This window comes from Mus pahari, chromosome 5 (assembly GCF_900095145.1).
Source record: "Mus pahari chromosome 5, PAHARI_EIJ_v1.1, whole genome shotgun sequence".
Lineage (NCBI taxonomy): Eukaryota > Metazoa > Chordata > Mammalia > Rodentia > Muridae > Mus > Mus pahari.
The window spans coordinates 153,707,612-153,732,289 of record NC_034594.1 but is presented as its reverse complement, the minus strand read 5'-3'; the positions used below and the strand labels follow the sequence as shown (position 1 = coordinate 153,732,289).

Below are 24,678 nucleotides of genomic sequence, written 5' to 3'. Positions count from 1 at the left end.
CCTTCCGTCTGTCTCTGTCTCTCTGTCTCTCTCCATCTCTCTCCCTCTCTGTCTGTTTTTTGCCTCCATCTCCCTCTCCCCTTCTCCCTCCTCCCCCTCCCCTCCCCCCTCTCTCTTGTGCTCTTAGCATATGCTGCCATCTCTCAGGAGACAGTTCAGCCCGAGTCCCTCCCCAGAGGCTCTGGAGAGCACCCCTGCCGTGGTATCTGCTGTCTGTTTCAGTCCAGCATCATGCACTTCCCACCTGTCAATAACAAGACAGAGATGAGTGCAAAACTCAACAGCCTTGAAAGTTCCTTAGTCTGTCTACAACATTCTACTAACTGGGGCAACTGTAATGTGACCCCAGTCTCCAGCTGCAACAGGAGGAAGCTCAGACTCCATCTGTTGGTTAGGGTGTGGTGGTGGCTGGGAACATGTGTGTACACATGTACATGCGTTTGTATATGTGTATGCGTGTGTGTATATATTTTTCTGAGACCAGGGAACAATATGTCCAGCCACAAGGATACTTGCAATGTTGTGAACTCTCTCAGTGGAGATTTTCTTCTTCTCTCGCACTGTTAAGATAATACACAAGACAAGCCTTAGTCCCAAACCTCACTTTTCTTGCTCTTTGACCTATAGGTTCAAAATTAAAACAAAAGCTCTCAATGTGTGCAGAAAAGACAGAAAATTCTTATGATTTCACAAAAAATTATTTGTTGGGGATAACATTAGTTTCTTATTATCTGTGTCACAGGTGAACAGGATCTTAAACTGGCAGCATATGCTTTCAAGGGTTCTCAAAATAAATCCTCCTCATGCTACCTGTACACACATCTGTTTGTAGTTGACAGGATGACAGCCCAGTCCCCTTTGAGGTCACTGGAAGGCAAAGCTTGTTGCATCATGGTAAAGGCTCTCACTGGATAAAACGGCAGAGGTTGGGGTTCATCTTGTGCTGGGGGTTCAGTAGCTGATGTCTGTGCCCAGAGATCTGGTTACAGTCCAGACGCTAGCACTGTTGTGACTATTGAACCATGTCCTGCATCAGTGTTGTGTAAGGAGTGCTCCCCGACTATCTCTGATTGGTTAATGAGCTGATCAGCCTTGGCTGGACAGAGGAGAAGAAGGCTGAACTTCCAATCCCAGCCAGGGGTCCCAGGGAGAGAGAAGAGAAGGACTGGGAGGAAAGAAGGTGGGCAGACCACGCAGAAAGACCAGGATGACTTGCCAAGAGGCCAACGTGAGAGCAGACATGAGGGCCCAGAGCAAGCCAGGGCAAGACCAGACTGGCATATCACGGAAAATTCGTCTGGGTATTAGCAGCCTTAGGGTGTTAGAATAGCTCAGAACCTGTCAGCCTACGCCTGCAGCTTGTTAATAAACGTAACAGGTCTTTGTGTCAATTATTTGGGAGCTGGAACGGAAGAGATAAGATTTCATGCTTAAGTTGCAGTCTCCAGGCAGAGTAACCAGGTTTTCGTGCCTTTCAGCTGGGGAAGTGGCTGAGACAGGAGTGACCCTCTATCACAGCTCATAGCTGCCCTGGGGAAAGGAAAGCTTGGGATTCAGTGACCCCAGAGCCCAGTGGCTGTGGGCTCCCTCCCCAGCACAGGAGGAACACTTTGGACAGCAAGGAAAGCCAAGCTAATGAACCTAAGCAACAGATTAACAACTGGCCAGTACCATAGAATTTGCCTTAAAAAAAATAAAGCCAAGCTTTTTCTCTGCCTCCAAGGTCCAGTGTAAAATTAGAAGAGGGCTGTTGGCTCACACAGATGTCCTCAGCTCCTAACTCATCTATACCCACTTCAGCTCCTCCTCCACCCGACAAGGCCCCCTGTCCCACCACAGGAAATCAAGGATTGGGCTTTCTGTCTCCTGCTTCCAACCTGCCCTCTGGCAGTAATGGTCTCTAGCTCAAGAGCCTTCGATGGCCATGGGTTGCATTTATATTTTTTCCACCCTGCCCCAGCCTGGTTCAACGTCACTGCGCTGTGCCTTCCTTCATGTAAATTTCCCTTCGGAATGAGCCAATGCGATCTTCTGGCAGAGTCCTGGAGTGCCCTCTCGCCAGCCTGTCTAAATCCTACCTATTTTTTAGGATCTAACTCAATTGCTCCATGCAGCCTCCCCTAATCCCTGTGCCTGATGGGGACTTATCTGTGCTCTGCACTTTTGGAACACGTCGCCACTGCCCATATCGTTGCTTCAGCTTCCATTTTCACCGTGGATCACAGTTACTAAGACTGCCCTAATTTTTTCCTCGGACCGGGAGTTCCCATGGATAGAGGGTATGTGCTCTCTCTCTCCTTTTCTCTCCCTCTCGCCACCTCTCTCGCCATGGTCTCACTATGTAGGTAGCTCTGTCTATCCTGGAAGTCACTCTGTAGACCAGGATGGCTCTCGACTCACAGAAATCCGCCTGCCTCTGCCTCTTGAGTGATGGGATCAAAGGCGTGCGCCACCGGGCCTGGCTGATTTGTCTTTGACACTGACAAAGTTTCTAGCAAGCGTTTGACAGCTGGGGCTCAAATTCAAAGTGCACTGCATGCATATTTATCTGCATCTCTCCAGCTCGGTTCATTGGACTTCTGCATTCTGTTAACGATTCCACTGTCTTTCCAGGTCAGAGCACCACCTTCCCCCTTCCCCCCATGCCCAGACTCCTTCCTGATCACTTTTCTTATGCAGATCTCTGTACCTATTAAGTTACATCCATTCCCCACTCCAGAGCCACTTCCAGCTCCAACTTATTGTGGCCTGAAGTTTTGTGAGACACTTCAACATCTCTCTCTCCCTCTCTTTCTCTCTCTCTCTCTCTCTCTCTCTCTCTCTCTCTCTCTCTCACACACACACACACACACACACACACACACACACACAACACACACCAAATTCACCTAACCAAAAAAGCAGCAGCTCAGAGTGGAAGCAGAACCCCCGTGTGAGCATTCTTAGGAGCTGTGGTTGACTCTGGTGATCCTCCCATGGTGGTCATCCCATGGTGATCCTCCCCTTGTCTGCACAGTCAGACTTTACTTCCAAGTCCCCAAGCTTTCCATCCTGGTTTCAGTCCCATCACATCAACCATGTCACCTCCCTCCCATCTTTGTCCTAAGGGGTTAGTCCTCACCTTAGTCCTGGGCCACATTCTGTATCCTGAGTAGACCTTGGGTCTGCTCACCAGAGCTCATCTCTGGATGAGCCAGGACAATCCGCTCTAAGGATTCTCAGGCCCACTCTTTCCTGTGTTCAGGATTTCAAAATAAGTTCGTAGGAAGGCAGTCTTTATTACTTTTTATTATAGTCGGTGACTAACAAGTTCAACGTTATGAATAAGATTATTAAAATGTATGATTTTAATAAACCATTTCTAAATAGGTATTTGGTTCTTTCTCATAAACCTTATTTTCACTCACCGTGGTACATTTGCTACACTGGCCAACTTGCTGAGGAGCCTCTGACGGCCCCGCCACTTTCCTTGGCACACTCCCATGGAGGAACTCTGCCATCTTCCTGGACTTGATGTTCAGGGCTGGAGCAACACTGGTGGATCCGGGCAGCTGTGGAGCAGCCCTCAGCCAGCCACAAACCCCTCAGGTTCGCTCAGAGTATGAGTTACACAATTAACCAGAGTTTCCTGGGGATGGAGATTCAGGGCCCCCAGAGGCAGCCAGCCTGACAACCCAGGGACTGTGAGCTGCTTCCCGTCCTATCCCATGCCCTCCCGACTTGTCCTGAAGCCATCTGCTCCTCCCAGTCAGCCACATGCTAACTCTGGACCCACTCTGGAGCAGGCTGCAAAGTAGGACTTGCATGTCAGTGACACGGTCGGTCTCCCTGGAAGTGAACCCTAGGAAGGAGTAATATCCACAATCCAGTTTAACACAAAGACAGATTTCCCTGTCTTCCTCGCAGACAAGCAGTGTGAGTGTCTACTTGATATTGGACCTTCTCCGTCTTCCATGTTTGGCATATAACAGACTGTGTGGCTCTCTATTCCCACTTTCTGCTTAGAGATTCTCTGCCCTAAAGATTAATTTTTATAAAACTCCAACCTTGGTCCCCCCCAAAGTCCCTGCTGTACCTGTGGGACGCAGGCCAAGCTCTAAGGTCTCCTTCCCTCCCCTTCCCTGTGTCTCCCTCTGTCTGTGAGGACAAGGTGGCTTTCTCTCCTCCACCCCTCTACACTGCCCATTCCAGTTTGAAGGACGTTCTCCCACATCCTTTATCCCAGAGAAGACAAACATCCTGTTCAAGGCTGTTGAGCTCAAAGAAGCATCTGCTAGCCCTGTGGGTCAGAGATAGGACTTTTCTTCCACAAATGCACTGTGTTCCTTGTGTCTCCTGTCTTTTTGCTACCTCTGAAGAAAGGCCAATATGAAGTCCGTCAGGCTTCATATTGGGTGGTACCAGAAGGAAAATGGCTTACTGCAGCAAGCATATCCTAGACTGAATTCTACTAAAGCTTTATACCCACACCTACCCCAACCGTGCATGAGCCTGGGGCCAGACAGGGATCAGAAATCAGCCCCAGCACTTAGAAGACTGTGGCTCTATGGCCACTTTTCCCTCCTGAAAGGATCAATGCAGACACCTAACTCAGAAGGTTTTTTGACAGGGTTAAAAGTGGCTTGAGGGCCAGAAAGAAGGCTCAGTGGCTGAGTGTGTGTGTACACTGCTCTTGAAGAGGACCAGAGTTCAGTTCCCACCACCCATGTCAGGTCAGTTCCCACCACCCATGTCAGGTCAGTTCCCACCACCCATGTCAGGCAGCTCACAAACCCCTGAAACTCCAGTTCCAGGGTGATGCAATGCTTTGGGCCTCCATGGGCACCTGCACTCACGTGAACAAACCCGTGCCCAAACTCATGCCCAAACCCGTACCTTCACATAATTAAAAACAGCAAAAAACAAAATAAAACCTTTTGACAAATGGGTTGAAAATTCTGCCCCACTAAAAAGCATCTTCCACACAGATAGTACTTGATAAAAATTAACTACTCAGAAATCACAATGTTTCCAGTATTGATATTCTTTGTCTACATATGATAGCAGGGACATTGGGGGAGCAGGGACATGCCTTTGTGAAGCTTTTAAAAAAAACATGCTTCCCTGGCTACTCTAAACCAATCATATGAGACTGTCTTGAGATGCAGATCGGATGAGACCAAGATGCTGGGCCAACTTAATGCAGCGTAGGACACTGGACTGTGGTGAAGACACATACACAGGCTGCAAGTTGCAAACTATAAATGAGTCCCACAGACTGATTAATAGCGTCATGCTGATGTGAGCGTCCTGGTTTTCATGAGTATGCCACAGAGGCTTCTTTGGAGAATCCTGGGTGAGGAATACTGCATATGTTAATTTTCGCAATCTTTTATAAGTCTATGCAAAATGGATTTTTAAAACTCACCAGGATGAGCACGTGTATCACCAGTACCTTCCACTGAGGGGTGAGTTCGATGTGCACCCTCTCCCACCAGACTGCATACAGCACAGCTGGGTGCTCACTCCAGTCAGTGAACTGAACTGGCACAGGAACAGGCAGGAATGTGTTTACTCAAGGCTAGCCTTTCAGACAGCAGAGCCCTTCCTGTTTCTAAGCTCCACCGTGGAGTGTAGGGTATTTAGGGCTACAGAGAGATGCTAGGTGGGGAATCCTCTCAGGGCTTCAGAACTTTCCAGATTGGCAACTCGCACAGCCACAGCTGTATTTTCTTATCAGACAAACACATTACATTTCTGGACGTCACTTCACACGAGGGGCTGGAGAAATGGCTGAGCCATTAAGAATACTTGCTGCTCTTGCAGGAAACCTGAGTTTTATTTCTGGTACCCACATGGCAGCTTACCACTCAGTACCTACAACTCCAGCTCCAGAGGATCCAACATCCTCTGAACTCCTCAGACAGCTATACTCACATGGGCCCATATCCACACACAAACACACACACTGACACAGAGATACTCACATAGACACAGTGACACTCTCACACAGACACACACACACTGATACATACACACTGACACACACTCATACAACACACTGACATATACACATACACACTGACACTTGCACACACAGACACACACACTACTGACATAGACACAGACACACACTCTAATACCCTGACATTGGTTCACACCCACACCCACTGACACACACAGATACACACACACACACACACACACACTGAGTGACACACATTGCCACACAAACACACTGGCTGACATACACACACTGCCACATAAACACTAACACTGGCTGACACACACATACTGACACACTGAGACACTGGCGCGTGCCCGCGCGCACGCACACACACAAACACACATATACACGAACACCAGGAGCCCTGACCACATCTTTCATATAGAAGAAATGACAATGTTGAGGAAAAGCCCTAGGGAGGGAAAGCTGGGGTCACAGCCCCCCTCCAGGAACACATTATGATTTACTATGTGTGCCTTTGGTGACCATTTAATGCCATGTGTCCCTTTGGCCACCTTCCCTGTAAATTTACAAACACACTATAAACATGACCATTTAATTCTTTTGCTGGCCCACAGGACCTAACACAGTTCTGCTGCAGACCCAGCAATGTAAAACACTGTTTTTAATTAAACACAACCAGCACTTCCTCTATGTGTCCCAGAAAGAGTTTGGTAGATTTCCAAGGAGTCCAAACCTTTAACTCCACTGAGTTCCTTACGTTTATTACTCCATTTCTAAATACTAATGAGAATTCATATATTCACCTTCCACTGAGTTCATGTGTCTTACTTTGAGAAGTTTCTAAAAGTAAAAAGTTTTCAATTGAAGTTTCTCTTAAATGCTGCAATTTATCATCATCTCAGTGGAGGGGGGTGGTTAACTTTAGGGAAAAAAATATTGCTTTCATACTGAGAGGCACAACTGTAAAACACAGTTTTCACTTCAAGGAGAGCAGAGATAGCTTATTCTTGAGCCAAATATGATGACTGCCACGTGAGACATGCATTCAGGATAATAATTACAATATTCCACCATGCAAGTGATTACAAGAGCTCTCAGCGGTTACAGAACAAAAGGAAGCTATAAATCAAGGCAGTTACTAAATAGATTGGTGGCAGCCACAGGTAGTCGAGTTACAACTAGGCAGGGAAAACCTCTGCTGTAGACTCAGATGCTAACGGACGACATTCCTAGCTTTTGGGACTGGCGACCATTATTGATCTGCTGGGAATACACTACAAAAATTTGACTGATAGAGATAATCAAGTCAGACACAGGGGTCGCTATAAGGGGAGGACAGCCCAAGATAATTTGGCTTTGGATCTGCCACATTCTAACCTTCTACAATCAGGAATGAGAATTCTAATTAGTCATTTTGCCTTGTAGAATATTCATTGTAAGTGTTTCCTCCAAACCCTAGTTTTCAGAGGCAAGAAAATTCTGAAGTCCTATCTCTCAAGGGCCTCAAACATCACCCCATGTGTGGGAATCACCCAGGATGAACGTTAAAAAAAAAAAAAAAAATAGCATGCTTGACTGAGCCCCATGTAGGCCAGCCCAAGGCAGCGATCATATCTTGTTTACATATGCATGGAGGCAGCAGAAAAGACACCTCTCCCCTTGCCCCCTCACATGTAGAGCTAACTTCAGGTTTACTTTGTCACACAAACTCACAGAAATAGGAGAGATGCAGAGAACTGCATCCCACCATGTGAACTCACGTTCATAATTGCCCTTCACACGCCAGCACCCAACAGGCCTGCTTAGAGCCTGATCTAAATCCCCAGCCCCTCCCTGACATGCTGATTTCGGGTTCTTTGCAGCAAATGCGTGGCTGTTCTTCAGGCTGTCTTCTGTGTGGTCAAGAATAGATGTTTCAATAACAAAGCACGCTGAGGGAAAGGCAAGAGACTTGAAACACATTCCAGTAAGTTCTCCTCACAATCTAAACCAAATCCTTCGGTGTTCTCAAATTCTACTAGTCAAAGCAGTACAACTTTACTGTAACTATTTCTAGAGACAGGAGGGAGTGACCAAGAGTGATGGAGGGAGAGAGGGGACAGAAAGACAGAGAGAGGTAGAAGGGGGGAGAGGAGAGAAGAAAGGACATATGCACATAGATAGGAGAGAGAGAGAGGAAAAGAGGGAGATGAAGAGATAGAGAAAGGGTAATGAAGAAATGAGAGAGGAGGGGAGAGGGAAAGGAGGAGACACACAGATTCAATAGAGAGGTGTGTGTGTGTGTGTGTGTGTGTGTGAGAGAGAGAGAGAGAGAGAGAGAGAGAGAGAGAGAGAGAGAGAGAGAGAGAGAGAGAGAGAGAGAGAGAGAGAGAGAGAAACACATCAGGCTCTTAATCACTGAGCCATCTTCAGCATCTTTGTGAACACCTGGCTTAGACCAGAACACTACCACAGAAGACCCTCTGGCCCCAGCTCTGTCACTACAGCCCTTAGTCTCTGTGGGCCTCCAAGCAAACAAAGTAACCGCTATACTCAACCACTGTGAAGTGATGATACAAAGTTTAAATCTATCCCAGGGTTTATTGTAATAAATGTATTATCATCATACCGATATTTCCGCCTCTTATTTCTGAGACAAAGTCTCACTGCAAATTAACCTCCTGCCTCCAGCCCCCAAGGGCTGAGATTACAATCCTGCGCCTCCACACCTGACCTTTCCTTTTGATTTTAAAAGAAGAAAAAAAAGAGCCTTCCTGGGCTCCTCAGGAGGTATCATGAGCCTTAGGGCACCACAGCTACCGATGCTAAGAGAGAAGTCCGGTGCCACGTCTCACAGCCGGGTGTGGTGGCCTGGAGCCTGAGCCTACCTTTTCACTTACAGAGCCGACTGCTTGCTCCTCAGCCACTAGGAGCAGGGCATGGCAACTTGCTGTTCTGCTCAGCATCCAGAGAAGCAAGATTTCCACATGGGCACAAGGCTAGCTCTCCAGGGTGGGCCAGAAACAACAAGGACGGTCCTCTTTGCACAAAGGGCCCAGGCTGGCCAGGGCTGTTCCCAGACACCTGCCACAGCAGGAGGCAGTCACCAGGTATCAGCAGACGCTGGTGTTCCTTTTGGTACAGGAGCAGAGCTCTAGATGTTGCTACAGTTTAGGTGATCTGAGCAGAGACTGACAGGCACACAGATTCCACAGAGCAGTTTACACACAGCCTCTGCCTCCAGGTCCCTATCTGTGTGTCTTATCAGAAGGGGGCAGCCTTTCTAGTTCCTGACCTTTCCTTTTTCTTTCCCCCTCCCTCCCTTCCTCTTGTCTTTCCCTGTGGCCTCTGCTTTTCCACACTCCCAATCCCCTGGTCTTTGCATCTGTGTTACTGTTCACGCTGGCCATCTTGCCTTGGCCTGCAATAGGCTGGCAAGCCCTGAAGCCACCCTAGGGGACAATAGGGCCTCCTTTGTGCCAAGGCCTTTCAGGGTGAGAACAAACTGAGAGGTGACAGTTGCGTGTAGCTAGGGGTTGGGAGCGTGTAGCTATGGGTTGGGAGCCCCTGCAGTGAGCAGCAGGGCTCAGCAGCCACCTCAGTGCCCTGGGATGAGACAGTGGTCATACAAAGGAGACAAAGGAACAGCATGCAGCTATTAAAAAAAAAAAAAAAAAGACTAGGGGAGATCTTACAAAAAATGAACAGAGCACTTCCAAGGTTACAGTGCCAGGAGGGGGAAAAAAAAGGCAGAGGGCAACAAAGTGTATAAAGCGGAGCCTTTTATAGATGAGAAAGGCCCCAGACTCCCCTGCTTCCTCTGCAAGAGAAGCTACAGGGAGGGAGGCTGGAAAAGCAATTTATTAACAAGGTGGGTGGTTGGGGTGGAACGCCTGGGTAGGCAGGTGGGGCAGAAAGACCTTAAGGGAAGAAGGACCCTGTACTGAGTCTATTGTTTGTGTAGTTTGGGATTTCAGAGCATATCATCATCATCATCATCATCATCATCATCATCGTCATCATCAGTGAAATCATCAAGAACAGGAGCCAGTTTGGGGCTGGGGGGGGGGCAGTTCAAAATGGGACAGTAGCAGAGACAAACGGTCCTAGTTATTCTGCAAATGAAAGAATGACAGTTAAAAGAGCAGGGCCCGAAGCAAACATACTATCTGTTGTAAAGACATGTGGACAGGGGGTAGACCAGTGGGTCTCCACCCTCACAGAGGTTGTATACCAGATATCCTGCATATCAGATATTTATATTACAATTTGTAACAGTGGCAAAATTACAGGTGTCAAGTGGCAAGGAAGTAATTTTAGGGTTGGAGTTAAAGGGTCGCAGCATTAGGAAGGTTGAGAACCGCAGTAATAGACTATCGGCTGTGACCGTGCTTCTGAAGTTGTCCCCAATGTTAGCACTACCTCAGGTGGATTCGAAGACTGACCGGATAACGGCATGAGTTGCAGGAAGTAAGAAAGCTATCTCTCTCAACAGTAGGTGAAGATGCTTACAGTAAGTCAAGGGGCAAGCGAGGCTGGTGTGCACCCTGTGGTCGTCTGCTTTGGAAAAGTGTGGACTTGGGTTCCATGGAGGTTAATTCCTAAGTGTTTCCGAAGTAGCCGTGTGCACAGGCATGTGTGGAGTTCATGTGAACACAGACAGGATGATTAAACTAGGGTAGACGTCTAAGTGGAGGGCACACGAGAGAATTCTTTGTGCCATGTGACTGAAGCCTGAAATTATTTTAAAACGTAACATTAGTGGCTCACATTAACAATGAAGGCGCCTTTAAAAAAATTTTTTCCATTCAAATTGTGGCAATGCAGTCTCTAAACTGACAAACATCACAGGGCTTTAGAACTAGGGTATAATGTGCTTCACTCTGCACCATTTTGACATCCTAAAAAATTCTTGATAATAAACCATAAAATTCTCCTGTCAGTCAAAGGATCATCGAGACTCGCTGCTGAAAGGGACTCGGAACAGTTGGTGCAACTTCTCTTTTTCTGGAATTCCTTCTCGACTCTCATTTACAAATAATTGACACCAACTCCAGCTTAAACAATAACAACAACAACAGAGGGTATAGTGCCCAGCAAACACCTAGATGCCTATCACATAAGCCATGGACCCCAGGGTGAAGACTCTGGTTAGGGGAGTTTAGTTTGGTTGGTGCTGCTTGCTAGCTCCGCTTCTCTCCACCCCTCTTACATGTGGAAGGCACAGGGAAGTGAGTCATGAGGCTTTGTACAATGTATACCTGTGTTCATATCCCACTGGCACGCCTTACACCCCGACTGTCGCAGAATGCTCCTCAGATACAGGCAAAGCAACAGCAATTACGCTGTGTTTGATTTCCAATTGATGGCAACAGCCACGTGTCTTCATTAACCATGCCAGCACACCCCTCAAAGCACCGTGCCCACCTGCAGTGGCAGCCAACAGTGTCTCCGTGAATTGTTAAACTGTATCAATTGCTGCTGCCTCCGCACTTGCCACCTACGTCATCCTCTTAAGCTGAGTGCGGATTCTAATCTCTCTTCCTTTCCTATTTCCCTCCTGGACGCTGTGACATCAAAACCAAAACGACTTCTCAGCCGCCCTTTTCCAAGTCTCAAATAGCCTTCTCCCACACCACCCGGAGCTGCATGCTTTGGCCAGGATTCTGAGTCACTAAAGCAAATCAGAAACAGAAATAGAACTCCAATTGACTTGAAAGAGAGAGACTTGCTAGCTTATTGCCTAAGTATTAGCTTACACATCTGAAACCATCCCAAGGAACAGACCTGATGTTAGATAAGACTCCACTCAGGGACACAAACTAGGGCATCCAGACCAAACCCACAGCCAGCATTCTTCTCCTCAATCCATGCCTTATTCAGTCAGAACCGATCAACAGTGTTGACCTCCTGCCTCATCTGGTTCATATCCACTGTTTAGCATCCTTATCAGAGGCACCACTTCTCTGTTCCGATAGTTAGAGAAATGGAAGTCTCATATGCAGCCCAGAGCCAGTCACCATGGCTGGAGAGAGTGAGGGTACTCACTGGCCAGGCAGAGGTCACATGGATACCTGGGAACAACTTCCTATCCTGGGAGCGCCATCCACCCAACTAGAACTATGTGGGATGAGAGGTGGCTCCTCGGCAGAGCACCAGACCTCCTGGCCGGAGTGGGAGATAAGAGTATACACTGAAAAGCAGGGTAGCTCTCAGTTTTAACTGCTATTTTGTTTTCCTCCATTTTCTTCCTGGAATTTTAGTTTTGTGACAGTTTTTGACACCCCAAAGCAGAGACAGTGACATTAGACCCCAGTACAGACCTTCTTCCAGCATTAGCCCTATCTTGTGTCAAGCATGTCTCAGAGGGATGGTGCTATAGTAGGAGTCTGTCTTAACAATATAGGTGGCCCACAGCAGAGACAAGAACACGGATTTGCCACATTCATGTTACTGTTAGTGAGTTAATACCATCATGTTACTTTTAGTGGGTTAATACTATCATGTTACTGTTAGTGGATTTATGCTATCATGCTACTATTAGTGGGTTAATGCTATCATGTTACTGTTAGTGGGTTTGATTTATAACTGAGAGATAGTCCCACCTATTGTAAATGGGCTTTATAGTTTGTGACTCAGGAAACAAGACTATCTGCTCATAATTAAAGATAATTAGAAGGAATAGGAAAGCAACCTAGGATTTTTTTTTCTAGAATCTCACAAAAGGGATTCTCACATTCCCCTCTTTTTTCTCATCAAACAACAGCCAGTAATGTTGAGTTGAATCACTCCTTCTGAAAGCCTTAAAAGAAAATAACTTAACTTTCTTTCCCAACTCTATTAAGTACTATCACTTGCTCTGCCTGCTTATAATAGGATCCATTGAGCAAATGAGATAATGTGTGTCATGCCCTTTAAAAATTACAACTCTAAAGCAAGCGATAAGATTATTAAACAACAATTAAAGCCATTTGCCAAGCCACCCAACAATTATTTATAAAATACATACTGTTTTCAAGTATCAGGGCATTTGCAAGAGCTACAGAAACAGCATGGTTTCTAAAGCAGTGCCTTACCAACAGACTACGCAAACCATTACAGCAACAGAAGGTTAGCCGCTGTGCGTACCACCGTCACCCATCATCCTGAGAGGGGGTTTCCAGAAGAGAAGGGTATCTTAGACAAGCCTCCAAGAAGGGGTGCTGTACTGTTAGGTGGGACAGGGGGGCAAGGATGTGCCTGACCAGACAGAGAGAATGCTGGCAAGCCCCTGAGATTCCCAAGTGCCTTCCTGATGGCTGGCTTATCCATCTCTGTCCGGGCACGTTCATAGCCATCGTTCTTGGTTTCTCGGTCTTTATTGGATTTTCTGCCATTTTAAAGAATATATGGCTAAATATTCTCTGTTGCCTGACATTTGATATCATATATCTCTCCTTCACTTCTTTCCTCATTCGATTTCCAATTTTCCCTTCTCTTTGGTCAGAAATCATAACCACTTTATCTCGTTGTCCAGAACAGAAAGACCCAGTTTTGGAAACTCAGCAAAGCTAAAGCATACGTTCCCCCAGCAATTGTTACCTTCAAAAATTATATTATCAATCAGAGCCTTCCAGCCTGTGCTTTCTTAAATAATATTAACTTCATAGAGGATTCTGTCCTCAAAGTTGGACAGAGAAATATACCCCATAAGCAACAACTATATTACATCTTTTTTCCTTCACTTTCAGGTCTGGAGAGATGGTTCAGCAGTTAAGCGCACTCACTACTGCTGCAGAGGACCCAGGTTCAGTTCCCAGGTCCAATATCAGATGGCTAAGAACCATCGGTAAATCCAGCTCCAGGGACTCTAGCGCCCTCTTCTGGCCTCCTTAAGCACCTGCCCATGCACTCACACAGGCACACACATATATAACCAATACTTTTTTAGACTCCCTTTTTAAAATCCGCAATAACAACTTAATCTCCCCGTAACTAGGTAGACTCTTTTGGTATTCACCATGACCACATGTCTTCAGCTCCCTTCTCACAGTCCCTCAGTTGTACAACCTCAGGTTCACGTCAACCGTGTTGTTCGGAGGAAATTCTCCTTGCTTCTGTCCCTTCAAGCCACGTTCAAATTCTGTGTCATTCCATGCCCCAAACAGGCTAAATCAGCCCTTACTATTTTTATGAAAGTACAGAATAAATGATTTTTTTTAAGTAAAGGGAGGGAACAAGGGGGGGGGACAGGAGAGATAGATAGGCACATATACAGAGACAGAGAAAGGGAGAGAGATAGACTGAGATTTGCCTTGGAGACAAACCACATTTCATTCATTCATTCATTCATTCATTCATTAGCTGGACAGCTGCAGCAAATGGTTCTGGCCAGACCTGGTGATTTCTGGGCGACACTGTGATGTGCCAGAAAAAAGTCACAGTCGGACTCCCATTCTGTACCAGGCTATTCTTTGGGGTACAGAAAAAAATCAATGAAAAAAAAAATTGAGGCTTTGATTCGGGAAGCAGAAAAGCATCCGCTGTTAAGCTACGATCTGGACAGAGAATGAACGCACTCTCTTCACAGCAATCCACACTCATTAGGAGTGAGTCAGCCCACTAAATCACTAAGTGCTTTATTTAATCACTCCTGAAGAAGGGGATAAAAAAACAAGTTTCAAAAGCGAGTGTCCTCTTCCCTCCATTACTCATCGCACCAGAGCGGCTTGCTAAAGCCTCTGGCATCTGCTGCTTCTAAGGACACTTCAGCGGCTCTTCATTCAGATGGCTTTGTTTGGAATAGTGGGAGTCAGTCAGGTCCAGACATGCTGGTTCTGTAACGGGGTGAGATTCCTCAGGGTCTCAGGAGGACAGGAAAGGCTGGGTATCTCGACAGACCTTCAGGTCTCCCGCTAGCTAACCAGTGTCCTCCAGTGATCCATGCGTGAGTGCTGTTAGCTCTGTCACTGGATAGAGACAAGGATGTGCAGGGTCTGGTGAAGGCCCCATGGCAGGGCTACAGCCATGCTCCACACACGGCTGGTTTTCATCATCGGTTCATTCATTCTTATCTCAACAAGCAGTGATCTGGGCCTTAGTGGAAGATATACTACATCAAGATGGGGCTAGTGTTCCAGGGAATAGGTGCTCTAGGAAGAAAGGCTACAAGAATGAAGGTGGTTGTTACAGCGTGAACCTTAAAGGGCTCCTAAAGGCCCATGGGTAAAAGGTGTGCTCCCCAGCCTGAGATTCTTGTGGGAGATGGGAGAGTCTGGGTGTGGAGTCTAATTGGAGATCCAAAATGGAACCACTGGGCTTTGGCATCTCCTGTTTCATCTTCTTTGTCACTGAGCTATGACGAGAACAGTTCTACTCCATCATGCTTAACCACCCCCACATTCCCACCCTCCCACCCCCTACTTTCCCCACCCTACCCCCCACATTCCCACTCCCTATCTCCCCACCACACCCCCCCATTCCCATAGTATGCTGGCACATATGAAAATTGACTGGAACAGAGCCAATCAGGGACTGAAAACTTCTACAATGGTGGCCCAAACAAACCTTTCTTCTTTTTAAGTAAATTTGTCTCACGTATTTGTTACAGTAACAGAAAGCTGATGGGTACAGTGAAGAAGAGAGATGCCAGATGTCGGTGGCCAACAGATCAACCGACTGTAACTGGAGACAGTAAGAAAGAAGAGCCTGTGTGTTTTGAATATCCTGTGAAATATACAACTGGGAAAGAATTTGTAGACAAGCCAATAAAAATAAAGATTAAAAATAAATAGAAAATAAACCAAACCCTCCTTAAAAAAACAAACAAAACAGAGTGCTCACCTTAAAAACAAAACCCACAAAAAGTTATATCTAGAGGGGACTCCAAATGGCTCAGCTGGGAACGTGATAATAACAATGTCAGCCTCAGGTGCAGAGCAGATCCACAGTCCACAAATATAGTCAGAGGTTGTAGAGGAGGGAGGCCAGCCTGAGCAGAAAGCAACAAAGTCTCGAACTCTCATCCTGCCCTGCTCAAGCGTGACACTTAGAAAACTCGAGCTAAACACCCCCCCTTGCCAGAAAAAAATAAGTTAGAGAAGCTAAAAATGGCTGCTTTGGGACTGGGAGACAAAGCAAGAAAGTAACAGAAGTGGGGTTTTAAAGCCAGCCTCGTGGAACTATTTGACTGCCTCCCTTTTATGCATGTAGAACATGGCTTAAAAAAAACCTGTTAAAGCAAACAAAAGCAGCCCGCTTCTCAGTGTTGTTTCTACTCATGTCAGGGTGCTAGATAAAATACAGAAGTCCTGTTTGAATATGAAAGCTCTGTGTGTGTGTGTGTGTCACACCTACTATGCAAGTGTTCTGCTACTGAGCCTGAGCCATGCTGTGTGTGGCTGAACCCTGAATTTCATAAACATCAAGTTGTTTTTAAGGAGGTCATATGCTAAACACTGCATAGGATATGGTTTTATTACAAAAATAAGCACCGATTTGAAATTCAAATTTAGCTAATGTTATGTATTTTTATTTGTTCAATCTGATACCCATAAATCATAGGAATATGTGACACTCGATATTTTGTTTACTGTATTACAGCGGCCACTGTGCAGACAGTGGAAAAATCAGAGTCCTATTCCAGGATGAAGTGTGTTATCTCCCAATCAATGAATTCTTTCCCACCCCTCCCCCCACCTTCTAAACAATCTGAAACATGCAGAGAAATTGATCGAGACAAAAGAACCTCCATTGAAAGCTTTCATTCTGATGGAATCTACTGCACTGGTCTACATTTGGTGGAGCCACCCAAAGGTGGTCCTGAGCCAGATGGCTACATAACCCAGATGTCAAAAATTAAAATACAGAAGAGCAAACAAATAAAGTGCCACACAGTTTTCCAAGCCAACCCTTTTCTGGCAGTCCCAGAAAAATAATCCTAGGTGGCTGGGTGGTTGGTGTCCCCAGTGACCCAGCCTTGGGGACTATGTCTGAGAATAAGACCTTTCCCCTGGCTTCACAAGACAAGAATTCATAATGTCCCAGCAGGCCACTCATTAGGATGCTGAGTTTTGCAATCTGTCCCTGTGGGAAGAGACTGACTGTCATTGAGGAGGTACTAGCCTCAGCTTCTGGAGAAGGGAATAAGTTATTTCTTACTTGGCACTCTTGCTGGCTCCTTAGAACCACTGGTAACTGCTTAACCGCACAGAGAGTGGTGGGACTCTAAAGCGAAAGACCTAGTCTGCCACTTGGCAGACCCTGCTTTGGAGCAATTGGCCAGGATCCCTGTGGCATGGAGTCCTCTGCCTTGCTCAGTTCCCATAGGCTCGCTGCTCTTGCCGCGTTCACAGTCCCATGCTTCTGCTCTGGCTTCCTCTGGCTGTGAAGAGCATCAGGAAGTATGCTGGCCTGACGGGTGTGTCTGGGGAGTTCCTTGGAAGCTCAGAGGGCACAGGGCAGGGAATGTAAGCCCTATCTGGAGTGAGAAGGGTCTGACACCTGAAACCGGACTGTATCACTTTCTATGGGTTCACATTGAACAAATGGCCACCTCAAGCCTTTGTCTCCTCATCTAGAAAATGGGTATGACAAGTCCATCTCCCTCCCAAAGGGCATGGAGCAAATCCCTACTGAATGTACTTACTGACCTGAAAATTCTACCCCTTGAGCTGGTGAGCTCACCCCATAGCCATCCCATCCTAGTGTGTCCTTAAAGCCACTGACAGTAGTGAGATAATCAACTTTGAACTCTGGACCAAAGATGATGGGTGCAACAATGTCTGTCATAGTGGGAGTGTAAGATTCATAGCATGATGGGAAATGTTCATGTGGGTGGAGCCCAACAGTGGAATCACCCATAGAGCTCCTGGGGTTAGAGTACCAGGAAATGTCTACCTTCCAGAATGTTCCTGACAGTGGGCAAGGGTGTGTTTCCTTCCTGAATCTGTGGAATCCAGGAAGGACTTGTAGTCTCACTGGGGACAGCTTTTCCATGATACCTGATGGGAGGTGGCATTGGGGTACAATGACTGAATGAGATCAAGGAAGAACATTTTAGCCCCAAGTCAGAGGTTACAGAAAAGGAAAACTTACCCCAAGATCTTTGTGATCACCCAGTCCTACCTTACACGGCCTCAGAAATATAATCACCTATGACCTGCTTCTGTTGGGTGGAACACAATGATTTATGGAAAAATGACTGCCTGCTGACTTCACCAACCTTTCTTCCCTTCTGCCTTATTAATAAGATCATAAATCTTTTTAAAAACTATGTATTTACTTTGTGTGTGTGTGTGTGTGTGTGTGTGTGTGAGAGAGAGAGAGAGAGAGAGACAGAGACAGAGACAGAGACAGAGACAGAGACAGACAGACACATATATACCATGGCACATGGATGGAGGTCAGAGGACAACTTGTAGGAGTTGATCACCTCCTTCCCTCATGTGGATTCAGGGATGGAGCTCAAAGTCATCAACCTTGTCAGGATCACTATTCTCTAGCAATATGCGTGCACATCCATCTTTCCTTGCCATGTAGCCATGGGGTCAGAAGTGTCCCATAGCGACTTCCAGGCAATGTCCTTAGAGGATGACAGGAAAGTGTCCCTGACCACTTTCTCCCCATCTTTTGAAATAGGTGAGCATGGTGGCAGGAGAACAGGGGGTAGAAGACACACAGGAGCCTGAGTCCTTGAAACTATGAACAGCCATGTTTGCTCTAGATCATCCCTCAGAGAGAGGTGTGTGTGTGTGTGTGTGTGTGTGTGTGTGAGCATATATGTGTGTGTGTGACATGAATGTGTGTACACGTGTGTGTGTATGCACGTGTGTGTGTGTACAGGTATGGAGATCAGAGGTTGATGTTAGGTGTTTGCACTATTCTTGTGTATATTATTTAGAGACATGGCCTCTCACTGAATACAGAACTCACTGTGTCAGGTAGATTGGTGCTCAACAAGGTCCCAGAAGCTGCCTGTCTCCACCAGCAGCTGTCCAGAGTAGCCCCAGCACTAAGGTTAAAGATGTATGCGGTTATACCAGGCTTTCATGTAGGTTCTGGGGGTCTAAACCCAATCTTCACGCTCACACAGGAAGCAAGCTCACTGAGCCATCTCCCCAGCCAGGGACTTCTGCCGTTTTAAAGCCAATTTAATTATTTATATATCTTTATCATACACATTTAACCAGACTCTTCTAACAGACACATCTACCAAATAAGAAGACCTGAGATCATTGAAAAGAATTATTAGAGCAAACCGACCCCAACAGAAAGGGCTCTCAGGGTAGCTGTAGGACCAGACATTGTTATCCCAGACAACCAGGAATGAAATTTTCAATGTTTGTGTGCCCATTCAGAACATTAGATAAAATCCCCCCTCTCTATTTTAATTCAGAAAAAGGTTTGCTGTGGCTGGGCATGGATTCACTTTGCAGTTTTCTTTTAATCCTTGTAATTGCCTCAGCATGAATGACTTCCCATAGTTTTCTCTCTAAACTTAAGTTGAAGGCATTTCAAGTCATCTGCCTCGACGCTCTGTGTGGCCCCTGGGTTGTGTATTGTCCCTCATGGCCGGGGAACTGCTCTAAGGGAGACAGCCTATATGCCCCTGCACCTTGCCTGGCCCAGCCTGGCTCATTACTGCTGTACCTTGTCTGCAGCTGTCTCCAGCTAATCACCAGTGTGTGAGTCTGGTGGCCAGAGAAACTCACTTGTACTGTCATGCTGAGGCTCTTTTGGTTTATTTGGGCTTTTTTTTTTTTTTCCCCCCCGCAGCTGGCATCTGCGAAAGCCATCTCCAACAGATGAGTTAGCACAATTATACCAGTTATGGGCACTCGTCTGTGTCTCACATCCTGAATCTCCAGGAAATCAAGGCAGAGACTACAGGAAGCAGAGCCATTACCCAACGTGGGTTTTGTGTCTTCTTATATTTAGATTTCATGGGGACAGTGACTCTAGAAGCTGTGTGGTTTCATATCTTCAACACATCCAGCACAGGGATGAGTTCCGGCTTGGGGCCGTGGGGTGAGGGGATATGACCACTGTGTTTGTCAAACTCTGATGGCAAGAATCATTGCACTAACCCCAGATCCCTCTTTCCTCTCTCTAGAACACCCCAATCAGAATCTCAAGGGAACAGTCTGGGAAGCCGTCGCTGGAAGAATCCTTGGGCAGTTAGGGAATCCCTCTCTGGGACAGTATAACGGTCTTGCCAAGGGAGCCAAAGGGGTCAGGGGTCATGGAGCCCAACAGATCCAACTACCTATAGCCCTGGACAAAGATGTTACTTCTTAGAGCCTCCACATCTTTTCATGAACTCTAAGAGGTCTTGTCTGTATTCAAGGATTGAGACATTGAACAGCATACAGGAGACTCTGCAGTCGCCCTTAACTTTGACCCCACTAGGAACTGGGTCTACAGAAAGAGCCCCCCCCCCCCATGCAGACTGTACACACCAAGAGAAGGCAGAAGACATGGACATTCCATGCACAGTTGATTGCCAGAGGCTGGGCAGGCCTTTTAGCCACCTTAGCATCCGAAGGACCCCCTACTCAGGCTCAGAGCTGAGGATTGGACAGGGTTTGTGAGTGGGGGGAAGGTAGTTAGCCGGTAGTCCTTAAAACAGCAGTCATATATCCACAGAAACCAATTCTCTGGACTCTTACACCTGGTTCAGAAATCTTGAGTGATGTTTGTCCTAAATCACCTTAGATGTTCTATATGGACTTTACTGCTGCTGGGTCATCGGTGCTCATACAGGCCTGGCCTAAAATCCCTCCTGGCTTCAGCCACCTCATGCACTGTGCAGTGAGACCTGAACTTGGAATCCAGGCTGAGTACGCTGGCAAACTCTAAAAGTCAGGCAGGTCTGTTTTCTCTACCCTCCATGGAATGACGTAGGACATATGCTGTGCTCACACCTGTCTGGACTTTCTGGCACTGGTTTGGGTAACAGAACGGAAACTGTTTAACAGAAAGGAAAGAGAGTCAGAAAAGCCCTGGACAGCCTCTGGCCTGCTCTGAGTGAGCTCTAGGACTTCCTGGCAGGCTGGGTGTCGCTTGGTCACCTTGACCACCAGAAGGAGAAACCTTGGGAACGACTGCCCAGGACTCAGTGCCCTGGAACAACAAACCACCATCCCTTGCTCTCTGGCAGTCACTCTCCTTGAGCTGGGGATTCCGGGAGTATGCGTGCCCAGAGCCCTAGAGGTGCACTCCCGCCAACACCACACCTTACTATTCTAAATACATATCTCACGCCAAAGTTGCTAACGAGCTTGGAGAAACGGGTAAAAAGGAAGACTGTGGTGGCGATGAAGGAGCTGAGCCAGCAAATCCAAGAAAGCAAATGCCGGCGGGAAAGGCTGCTACAGGACAGCAGGCAACTACTCGACGAAAAATACCGTGTGCAGGCTGAAAACCAGTTTTTCATGGAATACCTGCGTAAAAATAAGGAACAGTGTGAGAAGAAACAGGAGGAGCTGTGGAAGCAGTACGTCCAAGAATGTGGCGTGATAGAACGAGAGAGACAAGAATTGGCGTCCAGATACAACCAGAGAAACGCAGCTCTTCAAGCCCAGCTCCTGCAAGGCAGAAAGACCCAGAAGGATTTGAAGCAGCAGTTGCAGGCCCTGAAGCCAGTGTACAAGGTAAAGGAGGGTCAGGACATGAAAATACAGACCTTGGAGAAGGAGCAAGAGAAAGTCCGAGGTGAGACTGCAGCCAAGGACCGGGAGGCACACTTCCGGTTCCTGCGGGAAAAGGTACTGATGGAGAAGGAGCTGGAAGAGTGGCACCTGATGGAGCTGGGGCAGATCAACACCACGGAGCTTACAAGGAAGTACAAGGCCTTGAGGTTAGCAGCCAAGCAGGCTCATTCAGAGTTCTGTGGCAGCCTCCACAGGGAGAACCAGCAGCTACGTAAGGAGCTTCAGCAATTGAGCCAGGAGTACGGCAGGTTGGATGCTGTGAGGAGCCAGCTGGAAAAGTACCGGCAGCGGGCAAAGGAGCAGCAGTGGTACCTAGAAGCTTTGACCAGAGGGCGGCAGCGGCTGCAGGCGGAGCGCGAGCGCCATCATCATGGTAGCAACCTCAAGGAACAGAGAGCTTCAAAGACCATGCTGAGCACCAAATCAAAAACAAATTCAAAGTACAGCTACTACAGCTGAATTGAGGCACAGGGAATAATTTACAATCCAAAATGTATCCTTTGTGGAGAATAGAAACACACTTTCAGGAAGGGCAGTTGTTGCAGGATGGGGTTGTGCTGCTAGCGTGGGGCCCGCATCCTCGCTGTCTGCGTCCCTGGGGCTGTAGTAGATTCCGGAGATTTAGAACACTTGGGAAACTTTTTAATGGGTTATACCACCCATTTTTATAGTAGCATTTGAAATTCTCAGAAAACCTAGTTAGGGCATGTATTTTACCACACTTATTTTTTTCTTAATGTTCACTCTGCAGTCCACGAAGTATAGTGTGTAACTTACATGGTCTATGTATTTGGGGACATTTGAAGCAAATAAGAATCCTATTTTAAATTGTAGGGGTTGGTTTGTTTAGAGGGGTTGCATGGTTTGTATTTGTGATGAACTGTTTTTGTTGAACTGTGGGTTCTGGTATGGAAGAATAGTCTTGTATTTGGGTCATGCCCCTGCATGGGGGAAAAACATAGCCAGCTTCATGTTTCTCAGAAATTATTGGCAATGAAAACTTCAAGGTAACTGTTTAGAATTTTCAGCTCTTTTTTTTTATGTGTAAAATGTTTTGTTTTGTTTTTTTAAAAATAGGATTAAAAGGTAACTTAGCTTTTCAGTGTGCCTTCTCATCTACTTTTACATTGCCGGTGAATACATATACTTTGCCATTAAACAGAAAATTTAACTGTAATTAGTTCTTAATGCTCCCCAGATTTATAAATGTAATAAAATACTATATCCCTTAATATTTTATGATATTATTGCCACCCCTTTGAAATGACAGAACATGCATGTGAGGAGATGCAACCAGTAAATAGTGTAAGCATCCTGACTCAGGGTCAGGCCACTACATCAGTGGCTAACAGGTGGGTAGTGTATACAACATGGACGTACTGGGCAAGGATGATTTGTGACCCTTATGTGATGCCAACGTGGTACAGGGTCTCACACCACTATTCAGACACACAAAAATATATGAATTGTGTCTTTCCAGAATTTTCCATTTTGCTTTGAACTGAAACTGAACACGGATAACTGAAAGGGAAGCCATGGGTCAGGGGAATTGTCACAGTGCCAATCCAGTTCCCCCCCCCCCTTACTGTTTGTAAAGGAGAAATCCACAGACCAAAGGCTGTTGTTTTTGAAGCATTCCTACACTTCATTTCTTTTCTCATGGAATAAGTATTATAAGCTCACCTTGAGCTTCGAGGCCAACTACAGATCTTTTTCCTTTGTGCCCGGAGCCATTTTTATGTTGTCCAGCCAATGGGCAGACTTGATGGACCACTACAGGTTGCTTCTGACCTCTAGAGCTGAGAGAGGCAATCTTTTCCCTAAAGGCCTGGAGAGGCCTTGTGCTTCCCATGGATTCCATGGGGTTATCAGTTCAGCCCCACAGGGCAAAACAGCCACAAGGAACATAAAGGCCAGGCCAGTCGGTTAAGAGTTTATTTACAGGAACAGTGGCAATTTACCAATCCCTGCCTTCCTGCACCATCAAAATGCTCCTGTGTTGACTATGAATATGCAATCATGTGAGCCAGATGTTAGCATTGGGGCTTAAGTGAAGCCACACCTCCAGGCATACCTCTTGGGAAGTGAAGGTGCCATCTGCATTCCAGTTGGCATTTAAGGAGCCTGCCGGTCTGCTTTTGCCCATCGGTGTTCTTCAGTAGCCAGACAGATCCTAACAGTGAGCACCCATGCAACACACACACACACATATACACACACGTCTAATCATACAAAAACATGTGAGGCAGATACCTTTCAAGAAAAATGAAATTATTGGTTTATACTGAACAATCCAAGCTACTTCGTATTAAACACCTGGTCGTCATTCTCAGAATTCTGTTGGCTTCTTTAAGTTCTAGTCTCCTGCCATACTGCTTGGCTTCCTGTCTTCTAGTAATTTTTGTCACCTTGTTAGGGCAGAACCATCATTTGAAAGCACCCCTGTGCCTCTCTTTGCATGGTTGCTGGGAGATGCACTGCCTTCTTCTCACCCCACCCCCAAGCCCCCAAGCTGCCAAAAGAGAAAAGGGGACAGCTCGGAATCATGTCCCCATATGCCTGAAACCACCCTCTTCTCAACTCAATAGCAAATCTTTGGTTTTACTTTTAAGTAACACTTTTTTTTTCTCTATGATTTAATTGAAAATCTATTAAGATTTTTTTGGTTTTGTTTTATAAGCTCTAGTGTCAGTAGAAAGAGAGAGTTGTAAGAGGGAGCAAAATGCTGGAGCAATCTTCCAGCAAGGTGGAGGGGATGCCGTGACAAGGACCTCAGTGGCAAGTGTTCTCTTTACCTAAACTACCTGCCGTCATTGTGCATGGTGCCAGAGGCCTCTATCCCGGGGTGTGTTCATTCTAGAACGAATGCTAAAGCCTGGAGCCCATAGTGCCGGTAAGCGCAACCCTATCAGACTTATTGAACAATTTCCCTAATGAGAGATGCTATACCATTAAAACATTAAAACAAAACAAAACAATTCAAAACCAAAAACAGATGTCCACTCTACTGTGTTGTCAAATACTTCTCAGGCAGAAACTACTCAGAATCACTATTGG

At 46.5% G+C, this 24,678-nt stretch overlaps 1 protein-coding gene across 1 annotated transcript; it reads left to right on the top strand.

Annotated features, from left to right (window-relative positions):
• The first annotated feature begins 21,011 nt into the window (after positions 1-21,011).
• Positions 21,012-22,850, top strand: LOC110321143 (coiled-coil domain-containing protein 121-like). Its single transcript, XM_021197218.2, has one exon. It carries the CDS (start codon positions 21,100-21,102, stop codon positions 22,078-22,080), a length of 981 nt encoding a protein of 326 aa, XP_021052877.1. The 5' UTR covers positions 21,012-21,099; the 3' UTR covers positions 22,081-22,850.
• Positions 22,851-24,678: the final 1,828 nt, after the last annotated feature.

Coding starts and splice junctions, on each gene's coding strand:
- LOC110321143 (XM_021197218.2), top strand. CDS start 21,100: ATGCGTGCCCAGAGCCCTAGAGGTGCACTCCCGCCAACACCACACCTT.